This window comes from Embiotoca jacksoni, unplaced genomic scaffold (genome assembly GCF_022577435.1).
Source record: "Embiotoca jacksoni isolate LCO1_2020_lvr unplaced genomic scaffold, fEmbJac1.0.p SCAF_100, whole genome shotgun sequence".
Classification (NCBI taxonomy): Eukaryota; Metazoa; Chordata; class Actinopteri; family Embiotocidae; genus Embiotoca; species Embiotoca jacksoni.
In genome coordinates, this window is record NW_027185231.1 from 27,273 (window position 1) to 46,796 (window position 19,524).

At 44.8% G+C, this 19,524-nt stretch overlaps 4 protein-coding genes across 9 annotated transcripts; 2 read left to right on the forward strand and 2 right to left on the reverse strand.

Annotated features, from left to right (window-relative positions):
* Window positions 1-189: 189 nt before the first annotated feature.
* Window positions 190-2,927, reverse strand: igfbp7 (insulin-like growth factor binding protein 7). The gene is made up of 5 exons (XM_069173236.1): window positions 2,446-2,927; window positions 2,016-2,125; window positions 1,361-1,468; window positions 1,034-1,160; window positions 190-719 (listed from the first exon to the last, which is right to left on the reverse strand). Exons 1-5 carry the CDS (start codon window positions 2,861-2,863, stop codon window positions 697-699), a joined length of 786 nt encoding a protein of 261 aa, XP_069029337.1. The 5' UTR covers window positions 2,864-2,927; the 3' UTR covers window positions 190-696.
* A 92-nt stretch (window positions 2,928-3,019) lies between these two features.
* Window positions 3,020-7,341, reverse strand: cox18 (cytochrome c oxidase assembly factor COX18). Of its 2 annotated transcripts, none has more exons than XM_069173214.1 (7): window positions 7,021-7,341; window positions 6,468-6,894; window positions 5,978-6,078; window positions 4,836-4,990; window positions 4,605-4,736; window positions 4,442-4,534; window positions 3,020-3,849 (listed from the first exon to the last, which is right to left on the reverse strand). In XM_069173214.1, exons 2-7 carry the CDS (start codon window positions 6,873-6,875, stop codon window positions 3,572-3,574), a joined length of 1,167 nt encoding a protein of 388 aa, XP_069029315.1. In that variant the 5' UTR covers window positions 6,876-6,894; window positions 7,021-7,341; the 3' UTR covers window positions 3,020-3,571. The 2 variants fall into 2 exon arrangements, with proteins under 2 accessions (XP_069029315.1, XP_069029324.1); XM_069173223.1 differs by having other exon boundaries at window positions 3,594-3,849; window positions 4,442-4,549; window positions 4,621-4,736; window positions 7,021-7,336.
* Window positions 7,342-7,552: 211 nt separating this feature from the next.
* Window positions 7,553-11,697, forward strand: selenot2 (selenoprotein T, 2). 2 transcript variants are annotated; one of them, XR_011179490.1, is made up of 7 exons: window positions 7,553-7,788; window positions 9,468-9,578; window positions 9,692-9,818; window positions 9,923-10,010; window positions 10,584-10,719; window positions 10,931-11,074; window positions 11,161-11,697. XR_011179490.1 is itself a non-coding variant. In XM_069173249.1 (6 exons), exons 1-5 carry the CDS (start codon window positions 7,574-7,576, stop codon window positions 10,703-10,705), a joined length of 663 nt encoding a protein of 220 aa, XP_069029350.1. In that variant the 5' UTR covers window positions 7,553-7,573; the 3' UTR covers window positions 10,706-10,719; window positions 11,161-11,697. The 2 variants fall into 2 exon arrangements, 1 of the variants encoding a protein (XP_069029350.1); XM_069173249.1 differs by lacking the exon at window positions 10,931-11,074.
* Window positions 11,698-14,262: 2,565 nt separating this feature from the next.
* rnf4 (ring finger protein 4) lies at window positions 14,263-19,441 on the forward strand. 4 transcript variants are annotated; one of them, XM_069173274.1, is made up of 8 exons: window positions 14,266-14,506; window positions 15,695-15,755; window positions 16,464-16,650; window positions 17,078-17,169; window positions 17,259-17,271; window positions 17,354-17,468; window positions 18,775-18,826; window positions 19,039-19,441. In XM_069173274.1, exons 2-8 carry the CDS (start codon window positions 15,744-15,746, stop codon window positions 19,186-19,188), a joined length of 621 nt encoding a protein of 206 aa, XP_069029375.1. In that variant the 5' UTR covers window positions 14,266-14,506; window positions 15,695-15,743; the 3' UTR covers window positions 19,189-19,441. The 4 variants fall into 4 exon arrangements, with proteins under 4 accessions (XP_069029392.1, XP_069029375.1, XP_069029367.1 ...); XM_069173266.1 differs by having other exon boundaries at window positions 14,270-14,506; window positions 17,063-17,169; XM_069173291.1 differs by lacking the exon at window positions 17,259-17,271 and having other exon boundaries at window positions 14,263-14,506; window positions 17,063-17,169; window positions 19,039-19,195.
* Window positions 19,442-19,524: the final 83 nt, after the last annotated feature.

Consider the following 19,524-nt stretch of genomic DNA (forward strand, 5'->3'; position numbering starts at 1 on the left):
ACTGAACCCTAAAATTGCAAACCATCGGTGTTGCAAGTCGCTTTGGATAAAAGCGTCAGCTAAATGTAATGTAATAGGTCATATAATAATGAAATATAATATTCTGTCTTTCAAAGAAATGTCTCATTTTCATCTTGAATATTTAAAAATAAATTTCTCTCCAGCAAAGAAAGATTCTACAGAAACAACTTTAATGAATTCATCTGTTTATTCAACAATGACAAATATTGATTATTGATCAGCCTTGTGGTTTTGACATTTAATTCAGAGAAAATTTGTATTGATCAATGAAGTTATATTTTATTGTTTTTGTCACTGAACAAAAAAAAGTCCCGAAAGAAACTTTTTAATAAACAAAACTGGTTTTATCAATAACAGAACCAATCTGTTTAACATTTCTGTTGCTATGGAGACCTACAGCTCAACTTCATGACTGTTTCAGTCTTTCCAAAATAAAGCCAGAATTATAGTATCTCTGCTGCTCACAAAAGAATAATAAAAGACATTATTTTAAAAAAAAAATGTAAAGTTTAAATTCAGAAAGAACAGATGAAGCTTTACAGAAGATCATCTTTGACAACAAAATTCTGACTTAAAGTCAAACTAAATGCATTTTTAAGTTTCAGAAAAAAAACAAAAGTTTCCGATTTTCATCTTTATGTCCTCCAGTGTCTTCGATGATTTCTGATCAGCTGATCACAGCTCGTCCTCCTTCGTCACTGAAAGGAAGTGACATCATCAGTAAGGATACACTTTTTAAATAAACCTTTATATTGTTCCGTTTATGCCAGTGAATTGTGACAATTCATCTGATTAATATTGATATTAATATTATTGGTATTAATTATGTTATAAGTGATCACACTACACTTCCATTTCACCTTTTACTTTGAGACAGGTGAGGTCACGCAGGTAATTCAACCAACAATCAGGATCAAGGACAGGTCGACAGGTAGTTCGAGTTCATCTTCTGACTGTGATGTCACTGTCTGTTATTTGTTTCTCTGTTTGTTGATGATGTCAGTGTTGTTACCTTTCTTGACGATGATGTCATCGATGGACTGGACCAAGTGGATGGCGCCGACAGCTGAAGCATCACCTTTAGAGTTGGTGGCGTGACACTCGTACGAACCTTCTTCTTCTTTGGTCAGAGGGAAGATCTGAAATAACACAGTTCATGTTGATTGGTCCAATTGAGAGCTGCAGTTGTGACATCACTTCCTGTCAGCAGCTCAGTCTCAGCTCACTCTGATCAGTTGTGATTGATTAATGACTCCTGTGTTCAAAGTCCTACATTAGAACTTGAACACTACATGAAGAGGGTGATAAATAAGTGTGATCAATAAGTGTGACCACTGACCAGCACCCAGCCGGTCACTTCATGTTTCTCCGGTCCTCCTCTGGTCTGAATCGCCAGGTTGTCTCTGTCTCCTGGAAGAAGCTCCATCTTCCTCTTCCCACTGAGGACCTTAAGGAAGACATCATCATCATCATCATCATCAACAACAGTCTTGACCCTCAGGGCTCCTCAGAGGTCAAACTCTTCATGATGTTTTCTGCAGCGCCACCTTCAGGTCACCGTTTTTCTGTCTCATGAAACATGTTGATCTTTTCTCAGAAGTTACTGATGTCATGATTAATTGGCTGCTGGAGGAGCTGCTGTTCTCTGAATGGTCAGCTGAGTAAATCTCAGACTGAAGCAGTGAAAATGTGAAACTGTGGCTCATTTCCTGTTTTCTGTTCCAGGTGGAGACTTTTATTGTTTCAAGCAGAAACAGGAAACAGGAAATCAGCAGTAACAGGAAGTCAGACAGAAAGTTAAAACTCCAGCTCAAAGGAATCATGTCTGTATATATAATTCTTCATGTTTCAGTTTTCATGTTTGTTTCAGTCTTTATATTTATATTTATTCACTATAAAACAAGAATCTCAGATGAAACCAGCAGACAGAAGACATTTTGTTTCTCTTCACATTTTAAATCAATGAGCTGCTGTGTGATGACAGAGGAACTCACCTTTTTCCAGGTGAGGACAGGTGTGGGCACGCCCACCGCCTCACAGCTCAGGTACACCTGAGAGCCGCTCACGTTGTACACCTCACCTGGAGGAGTGACGATGACTGGAGCTGCAGAAAGACAGACAGACAGACTGTGAGTGACAGGCAGAGTTAAATTAAAGATAATTAACATGAAGTTTGGTTGGAGGGAATCAGGCTGGAACAGGATGAAACAAGTCCAGGACTCTGTGGCCTCGGAGGAATTCAGTTTGCTGGGAGCACTGGGAGCATCTCATGTAGAACGGAATGTGATGTTTGCAGAGGGATGAAGTAGGATTACATCAGTCACTGTCTGTTACTGTCGGCCCGCTTCACAACACAGTCTGCTCTCTGATCATCTCTGTGTGAGGGTACGCTGACCTGTGACCTCACCTGTGTTTCAGTCTCACCTGTGGCACAGCGGCCCTTGTTCTGGATGTTGATGGTTTCTTTGCCCTCCGCATGGGCTATCAGGCTGGCGCTCTTCAGTGCGCAGCCGCTCCTGTACGTCAGTCCGTCGGTTCCGCAGACCTCGTAGTTGCTCTTACAGACGCACACTCCCATCTTGTTCTTCTTGTCCTCGTTACTTTTGACGCATTCCAGTCCGGAGCCGCAGCGGCGCGCTGCCGCTCGGCGGCCGCCGCACAGCTCTCCCTCCGCGGCGGCGCACACCGAGCAGCAGCCGCAGGAGTCCTGCAAAGAGCCGGCTGCACAGCCTTCCGCCGGGAGGGGAGCGCACAGAGCCGGATCACACGGTCCGCAACCTGGACCGGCCGAAAGCACCGACAGAAGCGGAACCAGAGCCAGAAAGACGCTAAACGACTTCATGGTGTTCTGGTGGAGTTGTCTGACCCGGACTGAAGTCTGGAGGAGTCTGAGGTCTGATCCGGACTCTGGGCTCTTTAAAGCAGCTGGCTCCGCCTCAAACCGAGAACTGATCTCAGACCTGCAGAGACCGACAAGAACCGAAGAAATACAACAAAAGACCGAAGTTTCGATTTTATTTACTGTTCAGAAGTCGATAAAACTTTTAGTTTGTTTACAGTTTTACAAAAAATAAAAACAATGAAAACAAAACACAATGAAAAAAAGTTTCATATGAAACACCACGTGACAAATCGGAATGATTGATCAGGATGATGATTGACAGTCGGTGGTGGTTTCACTGTTTTTATCCGTTTCTATTTTTTTAGTTTTCGTTGAGGTTCCGAACTTCAGACATTCGAGTTTCAGCAGGTCGTGAGAACATAAACAGTTGCAGTCAGAGGTCAGAGGTCATGTATCTTCTTCCTGTTTACTCCACAACAGGAAGAAGTCTGTTTTTATTGTTTAAAGGAACATTTTACTTCATGCCTGAACAGCAGTAAAACAGGAATAAAGGTTCTGTTCATGTTTCCATCCCTTTATTATCAATAATCAATACAACCAATGACAAGTCAAACAGGTTCGCTGTCCTCCAAAAACACGCACTGAGGACCGGGACGGGTCCGGACCAAGGACCAGGACTCAGTCTGGACTTCAGGTCCTTATGTGGATTTAGACAAAGAACAGAAACTGGACTCTCTTCGAAGCCCCAAATTTGGACCGAACTGACCGGACAGACGCAGAAGACCTGCGTGTAGATGTAACACCTGATGAAGTACTCCAAGTACTTATTTGAAGTATTTGGCGCTGAAAGCAGACAGCAGGTCTCTGTATGGAGTCTCGGACCGGAGGGTCCGGAGTCGCAGGACTTTGTGGACCGCTGGAGAGCGCAGCAGGAGGTTGTGACTGAACCCGACCAGACTGGAGGTGAACCAGTACAGAGCCATGGACTGTAGGGGGGCAGACAGAACCAGAACCATAAAAACTACAGGCCCACGTAAGCAAAGTGATCTGAGAGAAGGTGACCAACGTCAGTAGAGAATCTGAACCTGAACGTCTCCACAGGTAAAACACCTGGTCTGAACCAAGGTCCAATTTAGTTTGGGACCAACAGTTTCCTTCGGTTCAGGTCTGTCTGGGATCATTACTGCTAAACACTTCAGAATCAATTCAGTCAGCAGATCAATCAATAACCAAAATAATCTTTAAGTTAGACATGGTAGATAGTTAGGTCCTGCAGCAGGTCCGGGTCCTGATTCAGGTCCTGGTTCAGGTCCTGCCTCAGGTCCAGGTCCTAGTTCAGGTCCTGCCTCAGGTCCTGATCACTGCCCTGATTTCAGATGGGAGCAGGTTAATCTGAGGATCCGGCAGGAATGCGAGGCGCGACTCAGCACGTTGTCAAACATTCATCGACTCGACAGATCTGAACATGAAACCCCCGCATTCCTCTGTCTGCACCTGAAACCTGGACTTGGACTCACTCTGAAGCTCACACCAACCAATCAGCAGCTGGGATACAAAAGTGGCAGAGTGTGAACTCACGGAGGGGACGGCAGCAGCAATGGGGATCATCAGAACGGAGAACCCTCTGATGGCGTTCAGGACTAGCCGCTGGAAACCGGACACTGAGACTCTCTGCAGAGAAAACACCTGAAGAAGAATGGACACTTAGGCTGATGACATCATAGGTCAGATGGTCACTAACCTGCTGACAGACTGACCTCCACAACCAGCAGGTTGGTGAGTCCCAGACAGACAGGTAGGATCCAGGTGAAGTCTGGGACGGTTAGGTCAGGGAACCACAGAGCACCCCCTGCTGCCAGCTCATCATGCAGGTCTGCACAAAATACACACAGGTCAAAGTCCTGGACCAGGACTGATCCAGAGTCAGGCTATTAGGCCGGTCTGGATTCTGGTCCGGACTCCATGTTCTTACCGGACTGATCCAGGCTCAGGTTTCGAAGGGCCAGAGAGAGACTGATCCAGATGGGCATCTGAACCCAGACCAGCAAACTGGCTTTGAAGGGGTGGCAGTTGTCCCTGATGTAGAGCTGAGAAACGAGGCGGCGCAGGTTCTTCTGGAACTGGAACCTGAACGGACGACAAAGTTCTTCTAACGGTTATACTGAGACCTCTGTAGAACCAGGACTCACTAGACACTGACCTCTGTAGGCCCTGACCTCTGTAGACCCTGACCTCTTTAGGCCCTGACCTCTGTAGGCCCTGACCTCTGTAGGTCCTGACCTCTGTAGGCCCTGACCTCTTTAGGTCCTAACCTCTGTAGACCCTGTAGGCCCTGACCTCTGTAGTCCCTGACCTCTGTAGGCCCCGACCTCTGTAGGTCCTGACCTCTGTAGGCCCTGACCTATTTAGGCCCTGACCTCTGTAGGTCCTGACCTCTGTAGACCCCGACCTCTTTAAGCCCTGACCTCTGTAGGCCCTGACCTCTGTAGGCCCTGACCTCTGTAGGCCCTGACCTCTTTAGGCCCTGACCTCTGTAGGCCCTGACCTCTTTAGGCCCTGACCTCTGTAGACCCCGACCTCTTTAGGCCCTGACCTCTTTAGGCCCTGACCTCTGTAGACTCCGACCTCTTTAAGCCCTGACCTCTGTAGGCCCTGACCTCTGTAGGCCCTGACCTCTGTAGGCCCTGACCTATGTAGGTCCTGACCTCTGTAGACCCTGACCTCTGTAGGCCCTGACCTATGTAGGCCCTGACCTATGTAGGTCCTGACCTCTTTAGGCCCTGACCTCTGTAGGCCCTGACCTCTGTAGACCCTGACCTCTGTAGGCCCTGACCTATGTAGGTCCTGACCTCTGTAGGCCCTGACCTCTGTAGGCCCTGACCTCTGTAGGTCCTGACCTCTGTAGGCCCTGACCTCTGTAGGCCCTGACCTCTTTAGGCCCTGACCTCTGTAGGTCCTGACCTCTGTAGACCCTGTAGGCCCTGACCTCTTCAGGCCCTGACTTCTGTAGACCCTGACCTCTGTAGTCCCTGACCTCTGTCGACCCTGACCTCTATAGGTCCTGATGTGTGGTACAACAGCTGTTTGTTTGTTGTTATTTGTGTTGTTTCTTACCGGCTCTGTTTTTCCGTCCAGCGTCTCTCTCTTGCTCGAACTGAAACTTCATATCGAAGCCTCTTCGCCAGCTCAGTAATCTCTGCCTGCAGCGCCTCCACCTGCACATCACCTGTAGGTTACTATGGTTACCAGTATCCAGGGTCACTTACTAGAAGTCCTGTTGTTAAATAGTTCAATAATTAAATGAGTCAAGTGTGAAATAATGTCTGATTGAAAAACATCACCATCAATCAACAACTTTTTCTGTTCTCAGGAGAAACCATCAACATTAGAAACCATCGACATTAGAAAACATCGACTTTAGAAACCATCGACATTAGAAAACATCGACATTAGAAACCATCGACATTAGAAACCATCGACATTAGAAAACATCGACATTAGAAACCATCGACATTAATTCAATTCAATTCAACATGAAGGAAACAGTTCTGATCAGATTCATCTGGAAATGGTGATTAATGATCAATATGTAACCAACACTAACCTTGGAGATGATGACCAGCTGGTAGGCGGCGAGTGGCAGAGTGATGAGCGTCCTCACCGACAGCGTCGCCATAACAATGTTCAGCCACCATGGCAATCCGCTCACCTGCTGAACGCCCACCAAGAAGTGTTCACACAGGTGAACTGGCGTCGAGTCAGAGAAGTTGCTGTACCAACCGCTGGCACCCGTTACACCTGCAGCATCACCAACACCACCGCTGCTGCCGCCACCAATGCCCGTCAGAGACCGGACGCCCGTCGGAGACCGGCCACCGGGCAGAGTCCTATGATGCGCTGCAGAGCAGATGAGATCAGGTGCAGGTGACTTCCTGTGGATCACAGCTGGACAGACGCCTCGTACAGAAAACTGCAGGACGCAGGACCTGACCGCCCCCCCCACATTCTGCATGGTGACCCTCCTTAAAGTCCTGAAAGTGAGACACGAACAGGACTGAGGTGATGTGGTGGATTCAACATGAGTCCTGATACACCCAGAGAGTCTTCACACGAAAAAACACAGATGGAAGCTCAACATAAACACAACCGGAACGCACCTGTATGACGTCAGCAGTCAGGTGACCTGCACCCAATAAATAATCAAAACTCGGATTTTATTTTTGTTTTCATTCCTTCACCTTCCGTCTCCACATCCACACGCAGTAGAGCGTCCCAGATATATAACGTCACACTATTTACTGCCTTGTGTCGTGTGAATGTGACGTCATTTAGAGGCCAGAGGACGCTCGTAAATCGAAAAAAATACACAAATAAATATTTGAAACAATAAAAACCTCGTCGACGTTTCACGATTTCAGCGCAAATTATCAGCAGAAAGACGAAGATTTACCGGAAACTGTCACCACCAGATTTAAACAGAAAACAACTTCATAATAAAAGAATTGAAATTGTCCAATACAAAAAACATTTACAACGTCACGTGTAAAAGCAGATGAATGCCTCTCAGTTCATATAATTGTAAACAGAAACGTCTGGGTCTGTTTGAATGCCTTTAAATAATGTTAATGTTTGCCTCCACAGACCGCTGAGCTGTGTTACAGTGAAGGTCTCATACGGAAGTGTGGCAGCGACTTCCGGTAGACAGCAGCCATGGCGGAGTACAGCCAGGCCGGGCTCCTGGCAGCTCTGCTCCTCTTCGCGGCCCTCACAATCCGGGACGTTTATCTCGGCAGAACGAACCCGCCGCGTGGACACCAGCCGGCCGATGGCCTCGGACTCTCCCCGGACAGCCTGCCGGACACAGAGCCCGGGAAACCCGCCAAGTCGTCCCTGTACAGCGGGCCCGTTCTCCGGTTCCGGTACTGGTGAGTTAGCATGCAGGCTAACAGCTAATGGCAGCATCAGATAATGTCCGTAATAACCATCAGAGGGTGATCAATAAATAACATAACAATAATAATAATGATAATATGTTATAACCTACTTTAATCAGGAAACATTATAATAATACTAATAACCATCAGAGGTTGATCAATAAATAACATAACAATAATAATAATGATAATATGTTATAACCTACTTTAATCAGGAAACATTATAATAATACTAATAACCATCAGAGGTTGATCAATAAATAACATAACAATAATAATAATGATAATATGTTATAACCTACTTTAATCAATTCAATTCAACTTTATTTATATAGCGCCAAATCACAACACAGGTTATTTCATGGCACTTAACACATTAAAGTCTTTACAGCAAGACGTTACAATATTATACAGAGAAACCAACAATTCAACAATTCCCACATAAACTAGGAGGAAAAAACTCCTCTTTAAGGGAGAAAAACCTCCGACAGAACCAGGATCAGAGGTGGGCGGAGCATCTGTTAACAGAACCAAGCTCAGAGGGGGGCGGAGCATCTGTTAACAGAACCAGACTCAGAGGTGGGCAGAGCATCTGTTAACAGAACCAGGATCAGAGGTGGGCAGAGCATCTGTTAACAGAACCAGGATCAGAGGTGGGCGGAGCATCTGTTAACAGAACCAGGATCAGAGGTGGGCGGAGCATCTGTTAACAGAACCAGGATCAGAGGTGGGCAGAGCATCTGTTAACAGAACCAGGATCAGAGGTGGGCGGAGCATCTGTTAACAGAACCAGACTCAGAGGTGGGCGGAGCATCTGTTAACAGAACCAGGATCAGAGGTGGGCGGCCATCTGCCTCGACCGGTTGGGGTGAGAGGAGAGCAGAGAGAGAAAAGGACAGCATAGAGATAGAAGAGAAGAACTGTTGGTGGAGACGACAATCACAGAGCAGAGACATGCAGCTCCATGACGGGACATCTGGAAAAGAAAGAACAGAAACTACACGAGTGAAGGAACTGAATGGAGACAACAGATAATAAGAAGAAACTATGGGAGAGAAAAAGATGGTGAGGTATGAGTCAGTTAAAGAGTAGGAGGAAAGAAAAGAAGCTCAGCATGTAACGAGGTCCTCCAGCAGCCTCGGCCTATAACAGCATAACTAAGGGTTGGTTCAGTAAATCAGTAAACATAATAATAATTCTGCAGCAAACAGCTAAGTTAAATCATAAATTCATAAGTTTCAGTTTAAACAGACATTAATATGTGTGCGTTTGTTATTTAGTGTGTTACCTGGTTTATTTATACCTGGCAGATGACGTCACGTGAAGCCGGTGAACAACTAGTTCAGTCATCTCGGGGTTTCAGTGTAATCAATCACAACTGTAGGTGTCAATCACAGACCATTACAGGTGGACTGACAGCAGAGTCACATATTTGATAAACTATAATGTTTTAAAACTATGAAGTTCAACCCAGAGCTGGTGAAGGATGTTAAAACATCACACTTAGAGGTTTAATATCAGTTCACCAGAAAGTTCCCATGATTACATGTGTGTTGGTGAGTCTGTGTTTTCATGACGTGTGAAACAGTTCAAGTTTAACATTTCATATATATATAATATGACAGGTAACCACATGACCTCTGACAGGTGTGTCCTGTGTTTGTGTTCAGTATCTCCTGAGGATACAGTAAAGTGTTCCAGGACTACTCTCTAGCCATTAGTCAGGTGTACCCGGACATCCGCATCGAGGGCGAGAACTACCCCCCCACCCCCGTCAACAGGTGAGCTCTGACATCACTAAACTAATCCCCCAACCTCCAATGAGCTATGACACCACGTGCAACCCCCCACCAAGATGTGTGCATAACCCCTCCACCCCATCCCCACCCACCAGGTGTGCAGGCAACCTGATCTCCTACCTGAAGCTGTTCTCCATCCTGCTGATCATCAGCAGTCAGAATCCCTTCGTCCTCCTCGGCTTCGACACGCCCAGATTCTGGACCTGGAGCCAGGACAACAAGGTACTTGTGGCACTGTTAATTCTGTTACTGTGGCAACAGATGCTGCTGCAGCCGGTAACCACAGCAATGGACTGAACTCCACCACCGTCTTTATTGTTTGTCAGATCTTCTCCTGTCTCATGGTCTTCTTCCTCTGTAACATGATGGAGACTCACTTCCTGTCTACAGGAGCCTTCGAAGTCACTCTGAACGGTGAGTTCTGATTGAGCCAAAGCATTGTGACATCATAATGATATCACTCTGAACACTGAGGCTGATTGGAGGAGATGTCTGCTCAGGTTCAAAATCGAAAAATTGGCCGCTGACGTGACAATTGATGCTTAGCACTCAGATTACTGTAGTACTCAGATTGTCCTCCGTCAGTACCGTCCTCCGTCAGTAATGTCCTCCATCAGTAACGTCCTCCTTCAGTACCGTCCTCCGTCAGTACCGTCCTCCGTCAGTAATGTCCTCCATCAGTACCGTCCTCCGTCAGTACCGTCCTCCTTCAGTACCGTCCTCCGTCAGTAACGTCCTCCGTCAGTAACGTCCTCCTTCAGTACCGTCCTCCGTCAGTAACGTCCTCCGTCAGTACCGTCCTCCGTCTCATGTTCTCGTAGACAAGTTGATGTTTGTTGGATTCTCTGAACTCTGCAGACATCTTTCCTCGTGAATTCTCCATCACAGCTTTTCTTGTGACGTTTTCCACCGAGGTCAGGCACACGTGTTTAGAACGAGAGACAGCAGTCACTTCCTGGCGTAACGCTGTATGTGGTCCCCTCTCAGACGTCCCCGTGTGGTCGAAGCTGCACTCCGGTTACGTCCCCAACATCCAGGAAGTGTTTCAGATCCTCGACAACCACCTGAAGATGAACCAGGTGGATCACATGACCTTCTCCTCCACTTAGACCTGCACACACAGGTAATCACACACACACACACACACACACACACACACACACACACACACACACACAGACATAGATGTGAGCTTTGAGTCACCTGAGCATGTCGGTCTGATGTTGTGACGTCACTGACAAACTGATCAATGAACTTCATAAATTTTATTCTGCATGTTCAGTCTGAAGTCTGTTTAATAAAACTGATCACATGACACAAACTCTTTCCATCAGCTTGTCTTTGTAGTTTGTGATGATCAGTTTTGATAAAAACACCTGAGACTTTTGACCCTGTGAGGATGCCATAGTGCTTATGACTGATCTGATTGGTCAGTTGGAAGCTCCAGGGTTACCACAGTAATCTGCTCCGTCTCCATGGTAACCTGTTTCATCATACAGACATACTCAGTCAAAGTCGCAGAGATCATGTGACCTAGAGTGACCTCTCACCTGTCTGTCCTCAGCTGTGCTGCGTTCAGGTGTCCCGGGTCAGTGGGACGTTCAGTCGCTGGCGTTCATGAAGGTCCGGCCTTAAAGCAGACTCTGCGGGGCCCCACCGGATTTCCCCCGCCACGTAACGAGCGCCCCCTCTGTTCTGGGTCACATCTCAGCACTACAGCACCCATAATGCATCTGTCAGCTGCTGAAGGGCTGAACACTCTACTGGACTCTACTGATCAGCAGCATCAGTATAACCGATGGTACCACTGTTAGCTTTCTGCTAATTAGCCTCCGTCTGGACAGGAAGTGCCAGATAGGAAACGGAAACAAGCCGAAGTTGTAATTAATGGATGTTTTTCTGTACTGAATTCTACTCATCAGCTCCTTCTGTTTTTGTTTAACTTAAAAACCTAAAAACTGAATTTTAACTGATGACTGCTTAACAAACATTTATTTGTTTTTGCAGTTGATGCCAAAGTTTCTGTCCAATCAGATTTGTTCTGAGCAGGTAAATAGGAAACACTGCAGACACAATAAAATGACTTCCTGATCAAATACAACTGGCTGTTTATTACTGTTTACATATCTGTGTGTGTTTGTTTATATTAGAGTTAGGTTAGTGTTAGAGTTACAGTTAGGTTAAATTAGAGTTAGGGTTAGGTTAGAGTTAGGTTAAGGTTTAGGGTTAAGTTAGGGTTAGAGTTAGGTTAAGGTTTAGGGTTAGGGTAGAGTTAGGTTAAGGTTTAGGGTTAGGGTGGAGTTAGGTTTAGGGTTAGGGTAGAGTTAGGTTAAGGTTTAGGGTTAGGGTGGAGTTAGGTTTAGGGTTAGGGTAGAGTTAGGTTAAGGTTTAGGGTTAGGTTAGAGTTAGGTTAAGGTTTAGGGTTAGGTTAGAGTTAGGTTTAGGGTTAGGTTAGGTTAATGTTTAGGGTTGGGGTTAGGGTTAAGTTAGGGTTAGATTACAATTGGGTTATATTTAGAGTTGGGTTAAAGGTTGCTTCTGCTTGGTCATTTAATCACTATTTTTCTCGTTTAGCCTTTATTAATATGATTTCAGAAAGTAACTCGAGTAAATGGAGGACGTAGCAAGTGTCATTACATCTTTGTTTTACACCACCAGCAATTGTTAGCTAAAGCTAACTTCCGCTACAGAAAGACCGAATTTATAATATAAATAGGAATACTTTGTACAAAGTTTTTTTTTTTTAAATATGCAGTGTACATTTAATGCTATCATTTAACACATACACGTTGCGTTTGCTGCTATTAAAGCAGAAAAAAAATAGTTTTTAGGCATGTTTGTTCAAATATGTATACGTTTGGTTTAGCGGGAGCTAACAGGAAGTGAGGCTAAGCTACACGGAAGTGTAGCAGACCTATACGGAAATGTAGTTCGCGTGTAGTTTTTGTCCAGTCTCACAATTCCTGTAGTTCTCAGCTGTGGCCACAAGAGGGCAGCAAACAACCTGTTCTGTACTATTTATAGACTCCGTGTAAGAGCATGGCCTCTGATTGGATCACCGCAAGAGCCCTATTCCCCAGTTCATGACTATTTTCTTCCACTTAAACGTTACCTCATCATCTTCAAGATTGCTAAAAAAGAAACATAAAACACAAATAATGGAATTAAAGTAAAGATTCTGGTTTCATCTGAGTCATAATTTATAGAAACAACAGAAAAATGAATGGAGTTTGGTGCAGCTGCAGGAAACTGTTGGTCATTACGAAGCTTTGACTGAATGTTTACTGAGCTGTTACAACTAAACCAAACTTAATTTACATTTCATCATACATTTTTTTTTCCCATCATCATTAAAACCAGTAGCCAGTTCCGAGAGACGTCTTCTGTCTGTCTCATACACAGATGTCCCGTCTGTCTCTCTTCATGGTTCTCATCAGTCTCCTTTAATGAAGTTACAAACAGCTTCAACAGCTGATCAATAAACTGCTTTTATCACTGTCCTTCATCTGTCCTCCAACTGTCTTCCATCTGTCCTGCTGAACATCCAGCTGCTGGTGGTCAGACATTGGACCATGGAGGAGCTGGACATCCTCTGGTTCTGTTCTCAGAGCCTGAGACTGGTCCAGTTAAACTCTGTTTAAAGATGACAAGAACCAGAACCAACAATGAGTCATATGTTCTACAAAGAGGAGGAAGAGGTGGTTCAAGAAGGTGATGTGGTTCTAAAGGATGATGCGGTTCTAGAGGATGATGCGGTTCTAAAGGATGATGCGGTTCTAGAGGATGATGCGGTTCTAAAGGATGATGCGGTTCTAGAGGATGATGCGGTTCTAAAGGATGATGCGGTTCTAGAGGATGATGCGGTTCTAGAGGATGATGCGGTTCTAAAGGATGATGCGGTTCTAGAGGATGATGCGGTTCTAGAGGATGATGCGGTTCTAGAGGATGATGCGGTTCTAAAGGATGATGCGGTTCTAGAGGATGATGCGGTTCTAAAGGATGATGCGGTTCTAGAGGATGATGCGGTTCTAGAGGATGATGCGGTTCTAAAGGATGATGCGGTTCTAGAGGATGATGCGGTTCTAGAGGATGATGCGGTTCTAAAGGATGATGCGGTTCTAAAGGATGATGCGGTTCTAGAGGATGATGCGGTTCTAAAGGATGATGCGGTTCTAGAGGATGATGCGGTTCTAGAGGATGATGCGGTTCTAAAGGATGATGCGGTTCTAGAGGATGATGCGGTTCTAGAGGATGATGCGGTTCTAAAGGATGATGCGGTTCTAAAGGATGATGCGGTTCTAAAGGATGATGCGGTTCTAGAGGATGATGCGGTTCTAAAGGATAATGCGGTTCTAGAAGGTCATGAAGAATTTTGTAAATCAGCAGCAGGATTTAAATTCTCTTCTGGATTTGACAGGAAGTCGAGGAGGAGATGAAACAGGAGAACTGTGATGTGTCTGGTTGGATCAAGACTCTGAGGGTTTGGATCAGTTGCATTGATCAATGCTACCAGTTAGCACTGTGAGGAAGAAGAGACTCCTCATCATCACCACAAACATATCTGAAGAAGGAACCGAGGTTGAACGTCCAAACTTGACTGAGCCGGTACAGCAGGAGGATACGCAGAGCTGACCTTCACTTCACACTCCGGAGCAGGAGGTGGCGCTACTGCAATTTATAGATCAGCTACCAATCGCAGATAAAAACCAAAGAAGACGACGAGGCGGACGAAGAAGAAGTCCTCCTGAAGCTGGTAGGAGACGCTAACGTTAGCATCTGCAGTCTGGCGGGAACAAGTCAGTGAGCTGTTTATTATCCGGTTAAAACGCTGCACCGTCTGAACGGGAAAGCTGCCGCTGAACCACACACCTGCTAACGGCTACCAGCTACCGAGCGGGAGAAGACTGACGGTGAGTGAAGGAAGCTAACTGTTAGCTGAGAAGCTAACTGTTAGCGTTGTTCTGTGACTCACTTCCTCTTCTAAACTCTGAAACCTGATTCCTCACCTGTACCCGTCTTTTCGAACCAAAACACACCTGTTTGAAACCTGCTGTGACCGTCACACCTCAGACAGGAGACAGACTTTAGCTGCTGTGAGCTAACTAGCTGCTAACTCAGAGCTAACTGTTGTAGAAGCCAACTGACGTCAGAGTTAGAGGCTGTCAGTCAGGTGGTAGTCACCTGTACACTGTTGTTCACCTGTTGTTCACCTGTACACTGTTGTTCACCTGTTGTTCACCTGTACACTGTTGTTCACCTGTTGTTCACCTGTACACTGTTGTTCACCTGTACACTGTTGTTCACCTGTTGTTCACCTGTACACTGTTGTTCACCTGTACACTGTTGTTCACCTGTTGTTCACCTGTTGTTCACCTGTACACTGTTGTTCACCTGTTGTTTACCTGTACACTGTTGTTCACCTGTTGTTTACCTGTACTCTGTTGTTCACCTGTTGTTCACCTGTACACTGTTGTTTACCTGTACACTGTTGTTTACCTGTGCACTGTTGTTCACCTGTACACTGTTGTTCACCTGTTGTTTACCTGTACACTGTTGTTCACCTGTTGTTCACCTGTACACTGTTGTTTACCTGTACACTGTTGTTTACCTGTGCACTGTTGTTCACCTGTACACTGTTGTTCACCTGTACACTGTTGTTTACCTGTACACTGTTGTTCACCTGTACACTGTTGTTTACCTGTACACTGTACACTGTTGTTTACCTGTACACTGTTGTTCACCTGTACACTGTTGTTCACCTGTACACTGTTGTTTACCTGTATACTGTTGTTCAGTGTTATTTACCTGTACACTGTTGTTTACCTGTACACTGTTGTTCACCTGTTGTTCACCTGTACACTGTTGTTTACCTGTATACTGTTGTTCAGTGTTGTTTACCTGTACACTGTTGTTTACCTGTATACTGTTGTTCAGTGTTGTTTACCTGTACACTGTTGTTCACCTGTGGTTTTCACACAGACACTAACACAAGGACACACGTCTCAGGATGTCTCGGTACCAAAGTTTCGGTTCTCCTGACGCCCGTGAACACAGGATCAGCTGATTTAACCTGATGTGTCTCTGTTTCTTGTCCTCAGTGTCCTCAACGTCCTCCGTGTCCTCAACATCCTCCGTGTCCTCAGTGACATGAGTAGCTCTGTAAGTTTTCTTCTTTTGACCTTGCATGTTTTGATCTGCAGCAAAAGCTTCAGTTTGTTTTCATAATAATATCAGATTATCAATTTATCAGATTATCAATGATCAGTTATCAGGTTATCAGATTATCAATGATCAGTTATCAGATGATCAATGATCAGTTATCAGATGATCAGATTATCAATTTATCAGATTGTCAATGATCAGATTATCAATGATCAGTTATCAGATGATCAGATTATCAGGTTATCAGTCCCCCCAGGAAATCTTGCGATCCCGCTGATTCATCAATATTTATCTCTGAAATATATGCAGGTTTTATAATACCTGTAATTCCTCACTAATCTAAATTCAGTCAAATATCTCCAGAAGAAATCAAAACAGGAAGTTAGGGGGAAGTCTTATCATGAGAATGAGGATCCAATCATCTCACTCCCCTGCATCAGTTTGATCAATATAATGTGTGAAAGAGTTTATTCAGAGAAGCTGCAGTTAAAACAAAAACTCTGAAATCCTGGTGGGACTGTATCAGATTATCTCTGATTATTTCTGTTTATCTCAGATTATCTCACATTTTAGTTTATCTCAGTTCATCGCCGATTATTTTAGATGATCTCAGAATATTTTAGATGATCTCCGTTTGCAGCCTGATGTTACCTGTTCAGGTGCATGAAGCTCTGCCCACAGCTGTAATATCATATGTGTGTTCAGGCTCAGAGGAAAAGGAGGACCACAGGAAGTCCTCTGGTTTCTGGACCCAGCACCAAGACCAGCAGAGCGCCTAACACTAGGAAGACGTCTGACAGAGAAGCTAGTAGGACGGCTAATGCTAGAAGGACGTCTGATGACTCCGCCTCCCCCACAGAGACCATCGATGTGATGGACAACACAGAGGACGGTCAGCATCGATCAACAATAAGGATTACTGTCCTCAATGTTTACCAATAATCAAACAGTAATGTTGGGCTGAGACACGTCAGAGAACTGGGTCACATCTGGGATCTGGTTCTGAGAACTGACCCGGGAACATTAACTCTATGAAACCGTTAATCCACATGAAGAACCCAGAACAACTCAGAACATTTTATATTTATTAAAGATCACAAACATCTAACAGAACCAGAACCAGAGGTAGAGAACACCTGTTAACAGAACCAGAGGTGGAGAACATCTGCTAACAGCTGCTTTGTCGTTCTGGGTTATTTATTGTAGATTGATGGATTTTTTAAAATTTATTTAAATGTATTTTGAGTGTTTGTTTACAACAAATGTGAATAAAGTTTTATTTATTAATTGATTTTATTTATTAGATGTGATGTGTTCAGGTGTGGAGGAGGTGGAGGAGGTGGTGGATCTGACCGCCGACGGGTCAGAAGGTGCCGTGGTCGACCTGACGACCAACAACGACTCAGTGCTGGTAATAACAAACAAATGTGTTTCTGGTTGTTGATGTTAAAACGGGCCAGATCTGATTTTTCTTCTCTTCTTTCTGCTGCCGGCCGTCAGCTGCTGGATGAAGGTAAAACTTTGATGAATCATCTCCGTTTGTCCACACAAAGTTTCATTAAAGGGGAAATCCAACATGTGTTTGTCTCCATCAGGTCCTCAGAACAGGAGACTTCCTGCAGGAGAGAGTTACGTCGTCAGCAGCGACGAAGACGACGACACCACGCCGGCTTTCAACGCCGCCACCATGTCTTCTGGACACAGTTCCAGGTAGGAGACGGAGGACACATCCCTACCACAGGTCTTTATGGAGACGGAGACAGGGACAGAGAGGAGGACAAGGAGGCTGAATTAGAGCAGCCTGACGAATGGAGAACGTACTGAGGGAACCGATGTGAAATGATGATTAAAGGTAGAACATCGATCCATGTTGTTGGTTCTAACGGTTCTGAGGAAGTCACGACTGCAGTCAGAGAACTGTTCTAAACAGATCCCACGTTCCTGTTCTTCTCCGATGGGAACACTTCTATTAGACTGCTGAGAGCTGAAGGTTCTTCTTTTCTATTCATGATCAATAACATACGGTTCTGCTGTTACGGAAAAATTTCTTGTTATCAGACCCTTCCGTAGAGTCAGTAGAACCTTCAGTAGAGTCAGTAGAACGTCAGTAGAACCTTCCGTAGAGTCAGTAGAACCTTCAGTATAGTCAGTAGAACCTTCCGTAGAGTCAGTAGAACCTTCAGTGTATAGTCAGTAGAACCGTCAGTAGAACCTTCAGTAGAAACTTCAGTAGAACTTTCCGTAGAGTCAGTAGAACCTCCAGTAGAGTCAATAGAGCCTTCAGTAGAACCTTCAGAAGAAATTTCAGTGGAACCTTCAGTAGAGTCAATAGAACCTTCCGTAGAGTCAGTAGAACCTTCCGTAGAGACTGTTTTTTTTTAATAAAAACATGAAGCTTCAGTAGAACCTTCAGTGGAGTCAGTAGAACCTTCAGTGGAGTCAATAGAACCTTCAGTAGAGTCAATAGAACTTTCAGTAGAACCTTCAAAAGAGTCAGTAGAACCTCCAGTGGAACCTTCAAAAGAGTCAGTAGAACCTTCAGTGAAACCTTCAGTGGAGTCAGTAGAACCTTCAGTGGAATCAATATAACCTTCAGTAGAACCTTCAGTAGAGTCAATAGAACTTTCAGTAGAACCTTCAAAAGAGTCAGTGGAACCTTCAAAAGAGTCAGTAGAACCTTCAGTAGAGTCAATAGAACCATCAGTAGGGTCAGTAGAACCTTCAGTAGAGTCAATATAACCTTTAGTATAACCTTTAGTACAGTCGATAGAACATTCAGTAGAGTCGGTATAACCCTTAGTAGAGTCAATAGAACATTCAATAGAACCTTCAAAAGAGTCACTAGAACCTTCAGTGGAGCCTTCAGTAGAGTCAGTAGAACCTTCAGTAAAGTCAATAGAACCTTCAGTAGAACCTTCAAAAGAGTCAGTAGAACCTTTACTGTAGAGTCAATGGAACCTTCAGTATAACCTTCAGTAGAGTCAATAGAACCTTCAGTGGAGTCTCTGTGTTGCAGGTCGGTTCCGGGGACGATCAGCTGTCCCGTCTGTCTGGACTCGTACTCTGAGGTGAGACACACATTCATCTCCGTGTCACATGACACCAGCAACACACATGACCTGGAGTTATGAATATTAACATTTAAATCCAAAAAAGTGACTTTTACTTTGAAAAAACTTTAACTGATTCACCAAATAACTTCTGAGGGCGGGGCTTCAGGCCGACCCTAACTGATTATTTTCTTATATGTGCTCTGATTGGCTGTGGTTTTCCTCCACAGATCATTGAGAGCGGTCGATTGGTTGTCTCCACAAAATGTGGTCACGTGTTCTGTAGTCAGTGTCTGAGAGACGCGCTGACATCATCGCACACCTGTCCTACCTGCAGGAAGAGACTCACCCACCGCCAGTACCACCCCCTCTACGTCTGACATTACCACTGGAAGCTCTCAGTGACATCATCAATGACATCATTAGAGAAATTTTTTGCTGCTGAGACATTTTGGACTTTTTTTTTTTATAAAACATGAAGCTTCAGTTTGTGCTGCGTTTCATCAGAGACAGTTATGGATGGATGGATGGATGGATGGATATTAATTTATACCTGAGTTCACTTGTTTTCAGCTCAGATTTCTGTTTTCTATTGTTCTCTTACAAAATTTGAAATAAATTCTATTGATTGTGTGATAGTCGTCCTTCCTGTTTCCATTTATTGATCTTTGATTGATCAGTGAAGGTGATTTATCACTGATCAATACAGAAAGCAG

Bases quoted from the DNA above. Each gene is read 5' to 3' on its own strand.
- igfbp7 (XM_069173236.1), bottom strand. From the start codon at position 2,863: ATGAAGTCGTTTAGCGTCTTTCTGGCTCTGGTTCCGCTTCTGTCGGTG. The intron at 1,161-1,360 runs GTCAGTGGTCAC...GTGTTATTTCAG, and splicing joins AAGTGACCGGCTGGGTGCTG to ATCTTCCCTCTGACCAAAGA. The intron at 720-1,033 runs GTAACAACACTG...ACTTCCTTTCAG, and splicing joins TGACATCATCGTCAAGAAAG to TGACGAAGGAGGACGAGCTG.
- cox18 (XM_069173214.1), bottom strand. From the start codon at position 6,875: ATGCAGAATGTGGGGGGGGCGGTCAGGTCCTGCGTCCTGCAGTTTTCT. The intron at 4,535-4,604 runs GTTAGTGACCAT...TTTTCTCTGCAG, and splicing joins GGAGGTCAGTCTGTCAGCAG to AGAGTCTCAGTGTCCGGTTT. The intron at 3,850-4,441 runs GTGAGTTCACAC...GCCCCCCTACAG, and splicing joins TTGCTGCTGCCGTCCCCTCC to TCCATGGCTCTGTACTGGTT.
- rnf4 (XM_069173266.1), top strand. The intron at 17,469-18,774 runs GTAGGAGACGGA...TCTGTGTTGCAG, and splicing joins TCTTCTGGACACAGTTCCAG to GTCGGTTCCGGGGACGATCA. The intron at 18,827-19,038 runs GTGAGACACACA...TTTCCTCCACAG, and splicing joins GTCTGGACTCGTACTCTGAG to ATCATTGAGAGCGGTCGATT.